The sequence below is a fragment of the Haplochromis burtoni genome, unplaced genomic scaffold (assembly GCF_018398535.1).
Source record: "Haplochromis burtoni strain Fernald_Lab_line unplaced genomic scaffold, NCSU_Asbu1 Contig_3070, whole genome shotgun sequence".
Lineage (NCBI taxonomy): Eukaryota > Metazoa > Chordata > Actinopteri > Cichliformes > Cichlidae > Haplochromis > Haplochromis burtoni.
In genome coordinates this window covers 924-8,497 of record NW_024585431.1, presented here as the reverse complement: position 1 = coordinate 8,497, position 7,574 = coordinate 924, and the positions used below count along the sequence as shown (strand labels likewise).

At 38.5% G+C, this 7,574-nt stretch overlaps 1 protein-coding gene across 2 annotated transcripts; it reads right to left on the bottom strand.

The window, feature by feature from the left end:
• Nucleotides 1-6: 6 nt before the first annotated feature.
• LOC102311288 (V-set domain-containing T-cell activation inhibitor 1-like) lies at nt 7-6,424 on the bottom strand. Of its 2 annotated transcripts, none has more exons than XM_042217806.1 (2): nt 6,314-6,424; nt 7-1,479 (listed from the first exon to the last, which is right to left on the bottom strand). In XM_042217806.1, exons 1-2 carry the CDS (start codon nt 6,348-6,350, stop codon nt 1,076-1,078), a joined length of 441 nt encoding a protein of 146 aa, XP_042073740.1. In that variant the 5' UTR covers nt 6,351-6,424; the 3' UTR covers nt 7-1,075. The 2 variants fall into 2 exon arrangements, with proteins under 2 accessions (XP_042073740.1, XP_005953186.1); XM_005953124.3 differs by lacking the exon at nt 6,314-6,424 and adding an exon at nt 2,337-2,463 and having other exon boundaries at nt 9-1,479.
• Nucleotides 6,425-7,574: the final 1,150 nt, after the last annotated feature.

Below are 7,574 nucleotides of genomic sequence, written 5' to 3'. Positions count from 1 at the left end.
TTTAGTTCTTCCTCTGTAAAATGTCCCACAGCATGATGCTGCCACCACCAGTGGTGCCTGTTTTTTCCAGACATGACACTTGGCATTCAGGCCAAAGAGTTCAATATTGGTTTCATCAGACCAGAGATTTTTCTTTTTCATGATCTGAGAGTCATTCAGGGGCTTTTTGGCAAACTCGATTCAATACATACTGTCTCAGAGGTCTGCAGACAATTCCTTGGACTTCAAAGCTCGATTTGTGTTCTGACATGTACTGTCCACCATGGGACCTTATACAGACAGGTGTGTGCCTGTCCAAATCATGTCCAATCAACTGCATCGACCACAGGTGGACTCCAATCAACAAACATCTGGCAGATTATCAGAGGGAACAAGATTCAACTGAGATTCAATTTTAGTGTCCCAGAAAAGGCTGTAAGTACTTCTGTCCATCTGTTAATTTTAGCTTTTTTAAATACACCTGGACAAATTTTAAGCAAATGTTTTTCCGTATTCATTATGGGGATTTTGTGCAGGTAGAATTTGGAGGTGAAAAACTGATTCCATCCATTTTGGAATAAGGCTGTTACATAACAAAATGTGGGGGAAAAGGAAGGGCTGAGAGTATTTTCTGTAACTAAAGAAGCAGATTCAGTCACACTGATTTTAATCATAGAATCGACCTGATCTGAGATCTGAGCATCTGTGTTACTGACCTCTGACTCTGCTGTCAGTTAAAATAGATATCAATAATAAAGTCATTAAAATCTCTATTCTGCATGATAAACTATCAGGACAGATTGTGAGCCAAAACTGTGCCAGGTCTTCGCAGTACTACTGTTAGTAATCACACTTAAGTAACAGTCATGTTGTGTTATTGTCTGTCCGTATTAGGCCTTTCAGGTGCTGGTTTTCCTGCACATGTAAGAATTTCTGGATCAAGTTATCCAGATTTAGTAGATACACCAAAAATTGTACCAATAAGATTCTATTTTCTTCTTCTTTGGTGTTCATGTTTTTATTTTTCCAGTGTGGTTGCATCTAGAAAACTTTACCACTATTTTATCAGATTTCAGTACTAGAAAAATCTTTTCTGTTACTCTTTAGTTTGACCTCTGACCTTCATAATCACAGGTGTTGGGTTTTTACCTTTGACATGCAGCTGTATGTCTTTCAGTTTCCGTTCCTGTCTTTCATTTCCGATGGAGCAGGTGTAGTTGCCACTATCAGTCATTTGGGGGTTTCTCAGAGTGAGGCTGAAGTCTGAAGTGTCCAGAGCATCAGGCCTCATTGATGTGCGCCCTCTGTAACGCTGGTTTTGCCCTTTCAGATCATCCGTTTCCTCTCGTCGTAGGTGGACAGATTTGGGGTTGAGATCATTGCGAGTCCACAGCACTGTGGGGTTTTCCTCAGGTATAATACCTGAGTACTTGCAAGGCAACAGGACAGATATTTCCCCCTCATACACCTCCACCACCGGAGCCAGGGCATGCTGGGAAACTGGAAGGAGACACAAGCACACACAACAAAAACACTTATTATGTGTATGCAGTGGATTTTCTCCTTGGGTTCATATAAAGTGGTTTCAGAAAGTTGCAGAATATGTAACATCACTCTCAGCCATGTTTTATAAAAAGTATTCAAACACGGATTCTTCCTCGCCAACAAACACTGACTGAAAGGACATCAAAGATGTTAAAGAAAACTGATGGATGACTGAACAAGACTGAGGTGAAAGGAGGAAACCATCTCTTATTTTCTTGTATCTGTGTTCATTTCTTATTGAAAATGAACACAGATACAAGCAGATCTGAGCTCAGACGCCTTCCTGTAATGAGACAGCAGGGCTAACAACGACACCGCAGTCCATCAATTTGTAACAAATAACCTCACCATGCAACAACATCAAATGAGGCAGAAACACAACCACACAGAAAACAAACAGTTTATTCATAAACAGACATCCCAGTGTTACAACACATAAAAGTGTCACCACTGACAATGTTACACACAACTGGCAACACAACCAATTTTCATCTGTATCATTGGACAGTTTCTTTTCTTCTTCTTTTTTTTTTGCCACAGTCGTTAATCTTGTCAAACGTCACTACTCTCTGGCAGGTTTGTGGTTCTATCAGTAAGAAACAGAGACGTCTGGAACACACAGATAGTTCGTCTTAAACAGATATGAACTCAGCTGTAACCCTGTGAGCGCCCTGCATGAAGTCCCAGAGGGGGTTATAAGGAATAAAGTCAAGTAGAGTCAGTTTACATCCAGTGAAATCATGTTAGACTTTATGTTGTCTAAAAGCACAAACAGCTGTGTCGTTGTGTTTGCATTCAAAGAGCGCTCTTACCGAGTACGAGGAGCAGGAGTGGCAGCAACATCTTCATCACCAGTTAAAGTCCTGATAACAACAACACGCAGCTGCTGCTGCACTAAAGGTTTGGTCCTCTTAAGATAAGCTGATCATTTCCTGTTGAGCCTTCAAAATATTTATTTATTTATTTTTTCTTTTTACAACAAATGACAGAATTAAATTTAGAGGAGAAACAACACGTCTACAGGGCTGTTTGCTGCTCTATGGGATTAATATTCTGCTGTCATTTGAAACTTAAATTTAGAAATTAAACTTTAAGCTTTACAAAACTGACAGTAGGATTTTAAAGTTTGTCAAAACATTTTTATACATTTACATTGTTTTGCATTTGAGGTTTCCTTCTTCACACCTGCAGCGAGGATGTGCAGCTGTTTGACTCACTTGTTGTTACTGGACCTGTGGCCCAGTGTTTAGATTTTGTATTATTGTTTTTAGGCTGTTTTCTTCTATTGTTCAAGGTTGCTAGTTTTTTGGTGTCTGTTTTGTATTTCCGAGCCTGTGGATTCCTTTGCTCCTTATGTCACTCTGGTCCCTGTACTGTGTTAGTATTGTCTCTGAGTTCAGTCTGTGGATTTCCTGTTTTACTTTGAAGGTCTTGTCTCATGTTAGTGTATTCTGCTTTACTTCCTTGTCTTGTCTAGCCTAATGACTTCCAGCTGTCTGTCCACCTGTTCCTGTACCTGCCAGTGTATTTTAGTCCCTGTCAGTCAGTACTTGTTGTCCTGTTGTTGGCATCATTTCTCCCTCCTGCTGTGTCTCTCCTGATGTTTTCTTGTGTATTTCGGTTCTAGCTCCAGTTTAGGTTTTCTGTTTGGTTTTCCTTGGTCAGCAATAAAGCTGCTTTCAAGTTCATGTTTTGCCTCAATGAGTCCACCGTGTGGGTCCTCTTCTCCTGCCTGCACAGCACACACCAGGACACTTGTCATTTTTCAAAGACATAACTTTGTTTCTTAGTTTTTTTTCTTTTCTAAAAGTTAAAAAATAGAAAGAAAAATTAAAAGGAAAATTGAATTAAAAAAATTTAATTGAATTGAATAATGAGAAACTTTATATTTAATTCTAATAAATGTTTGTAATTTGGATATTTAAGTTTGTTCTTAAAAGTTAAAACAAATCTCATATCTAAAGACCCAAATACTTAAATACAACACTGAAATAGCCACAAAAAAGTACTGTACCATAAGAAACTGGGAAAAATTCAAAGTACCTGGATCACAACCTGTAAAATATTCATTAAACTAAACAGATCATCTGAGGAAGCTAAGGTGCTGGTCATCAAAAACATGGTGGATCCCCAAAAATATCAGTCAGCAGCATGATCTAGACTCTAAACAAGTTAACAAACAACCACACAAATCACTTATGAAACACACTGAAAGGAACAACTCAGCTACATCTGGAAGAAACAGCTGCATCCATCAGACAGAATTGAAAACATTAAACTATACGGATCACACACAGGAATATCAAATACACCCAGAAAACAGCTTCTTCTCTAATATCAATAATGACTGCTGCTATTATAGAAATGAACAAACAGGGGATTCAAATTGAGAATAAATGGTCAGTTTTCCACTTTAACTGTAGAGGTCTATAGATTTTAACCATATCAAGGAATATCTAAACCAGTTTTCATATCCACTCGGTGTCATTGCCTTATCTGACACTTTGATTAATATGGATAAAGAAGCAGACTTTGAACTGGAGGGTTATGAACAGTATGTGGACAAATATCTGAAACTGACAGTGATTGATGATGTGTTAAATGTATAACAGTTTAAACCTAAGTAATAATCTCCAGGTAGTAAAACAACATACTGTGTGAACCTGTTCTCTAAGATTAGCAGAACCACATCACATCCTGCAGCTCTCACACACACGTTTTTATAAATGACATTGAATATAAAACAGGAAGTGGACTTCTCATTAGTGACATCAGTGACCATCTTCCAGTTTCTACAGTCTGTGATGCCAATTGCAACCCTAATAATTTGGACAGAAATAAAGATTACAGACAAGTAAGAACAGAGGAAATGATAAATGCTTTAAAAACAAATCAGAATTTTAAACAAAGAAATATGAGTAATGAGTTTTCTATATTTTCAATATCAGTGTTTAAGTGACTCATCAGGAAGTTAGACCGCGGTGAGAAGAGAAACTGTCAGAAAACAACAGAAGTGGAAAAGTGTTAGAAGTAATAATAGTGGGGTAAGAGTGGGAGGCGGAGGAAGGAGGGACAAGACTGGACAACCGTATAAAACACAGTGTACTGACAGTGTTGGGGAGTAACAGAATACATGTACCACTGTATTTAAAATACAACATATGAGTAACTGTATTCCGTTACAGTTACCGTTTAAAAAGGTGGTATTTAGAATACAGTTACTTTGTTGAAATAAATGGGTTTCGGTCTTTTCCTTTTTCATTTGTTAGGCTAGGCCCTCTCTATATTTGGTTTCAATTACAAGATTAAAAACTAAAAAAAAGTTTGAAGAAAAGAACAAATCTTTCCACCGACGATGTTTATATGTTGATTAATGATTTTCTGGATTAAAATGTGAATTGAGGCTTATCTGCTAAAAAATATATAATGATTAAATAAATTACTACTTTTTCTATTAGTACTTTGTCCTAATAACTTTGAAACAGTAACATCTAGAGCAATATTTTCACCTCTGATTAAATCTTTGTGTTAGCTTTATTTTGATACCAACATAGTTCACACAGAGTTTGTAATTGCAGAGAAATACTCCATTTATTTTGTGCATGTCATTTTCCAGCATGAAGCTCAGCAGGTTAGGGAGTTAGCAGGAAGTTAGCATGTTAAGGAATTTGCTCACTAGCATTTCTAGCTAGCTCCAAGACTTAAAGTTAAAGTGTTCTAAAATTCAGAAACCTTCGCACTGAGAATAATGTCTGACTCCGGATTGCTGGGGCAGCACTCTGAGCACACATGCCCTGAGATCTCTCTCCACCTCCTCAAGCTCACCTGTGGAGGAACGAGGCATTCCCAAGCCATCTGAGAGATATATCTCTCCACTGTGTCTTACATCTGTCCCAGGGCCTCCGTCTGAGGAGTTTTTCCAGTCAGGAGGCTGAACCACCTCAGCTGCTTCCTTTAAATGTGGAGAATTTGCAGCTCTGCTGTTAGTCCTTTGGGAACAACCACGCACCTGCCTCCTGCTTGAGGGAGAGCCCAGCCACCCTTCAGAGGAAGCTGTGTTCTTTTCTATCAGCAAGCTAATTTTTTTAGTCACTGTCCAGAGCTCAAGGCTGTGAGTAACATAGACCGGATGAAGCTTTGCCTTCATGCTCAGCTCAATCTTCACCACAGCAGATCAACACAGCTGTGTGATGGTGAGCCTGACTACATCCAGCCAGGATCTCTCAGCATCACACACCAGTATAGGCTCCTTCCCCATCAGAGGGGTGACTCTCCCTGTTACTATAGCCAGATTTGTCAACTGGGGATTGGGCCATTCCAGTTGACAGGACCTCTGCCTTGACCGCAAAGCACCAAAACTAATTGAGTAATCTATCAATTAACTGAATAATCACACATGAACTACTTTTGTCTCAAGAAACACAGGTCTTTCAAAATGAATTCGTTTCTATTTTAGAAATAACAATGTTTAACTAAACCAATATCTGCCCAAAACCCAACTAAACCCAGCGTTGTATTTATGTGTTTGCAAGTTTTAAAGAAAAGATTTTCTTAAAGGCAAAAATATGTAATTAATCTCAAGTACAGTCAAAGTCAAATATAACAAAGCATGAAACATGAATCTTGGACAGTCTTGGCCAGAAGCTTCTCTCGACTCTCAGGGAACACATCACTGCATTTGTATTTTGTACAGTGCATTAATTAAAATCATCACATAAACACCACACAGTGAGATTATCGGCCTTAAACTGTGGTGTGAGTGCAGATTGATCTGCATTCAGTTTCTTACCATTTATGAGGAGCAGGATCACCAGCAACGTCTTCATCCTCCTGTAAAAAGCTCAAACAAACACAAAGTCCTTTAAATCTGCTGCTGACTGAACAAAGAAAAAAAAAACACTCAGCATTTTTTCTCCAGCTGTAAGCACATAAAGAAAGTTCACTTTTGTTTTTAAGAGGAAGTCAGACATGTGAAATGAAACTGCCCAGTGGGACAGACACTCTTTACAGCCCACAGCTTCCACCTCAGTGCTGACACAAGGCTCATCAGCAGACTGACATGTATTAAATGTCATTTGAACAAAGAACCTTTAAAAACTGTTGCCATGATTAAAATGTTTAAGTTTGATAACCTAAAGCTTCAGCATGTCTCTATATTTGTGACAAGAACCTATTACTCACATTAATCTTAACTCTGGGTCTCAAACGTAAAGTCACAGGGGACTTAGAGCTTATCTAAGCTGTCATAGGCAGAAATCTCTGAAATCATCCATATATATAAGTTTGAATGTATTGTAATGTTCAGATTTTTCAGAAGGAATTCCTAGAGAAATATCTGTCTTTTAAAAAGATTTAATTCGCTTTAGCAGGTGAAATTACAATTTACAGCGCTGGAACGTGATGTGATCTCAAATTTTCAACCCCAACAGTACTTAAGGAATTTTGTCCTAGTTTTTAATTACTTTTAAGGTCCAGTGTCCTCACTGATAACACAGAGTTGACTGTGTTTAATAAGTCTAAGATTAGATTTAGTCTAAGATTAGTTTTAAGTTTTACAATTTAAGCTGGACTGTTTGAAACAACACTGATGGGGTATTTTTGCACCACCTTTTCAGAGCAGGCAGAAACTTGTGAGGGTCCTGGCAGGTCAGGTTTGTTCTCCTTCTTTCCTTCCTCTGCTTCCTCTCTGTGTCTCCTTCCCTCTCTCTTTCCTCTCAGGTGGCTGGCTGGATCTCCAGTTTTCCTGGGCTCTGGCTAGTGCGGCTGTTGGTCATCAGCTTGCTGCTTCCTGCAGCCTGTTAAAGAAAATATGCATCAATGCAAGACTCCACACCACCTCAAACAGTTACAGCTATCATCCACTCAGCCGACTCTAACAAGTCCTCTTCTCTTGAGCAGAAAACCCTGTGATGTTTCTGCTGGCCTGTTTTTGAGTTGTGCATTTAACTACATATTTACTGAAATTATCACAGAAAATGTTCAGCACTTCAAAACTACACTGGAGAACCAAAATTCTTATTTTAATTGAAATTCTCAACTTGTTGAATAAA

Coding starts and splice junctions, on each gene's coding strand:
- LOC102311288 (XM_042217806.1), bottom strand. CDS start 6,350: ATGAAGACGTTGCTGGTGATCCTGCTCCTCATAAATG. Junction 1,480..6,313: donor GATCCTGCTCCTCATAAATG/GTAAGAAACTGA, acceptor GTCTCCTTCCAG/TTTCCCAGCATGCCCTGGCT.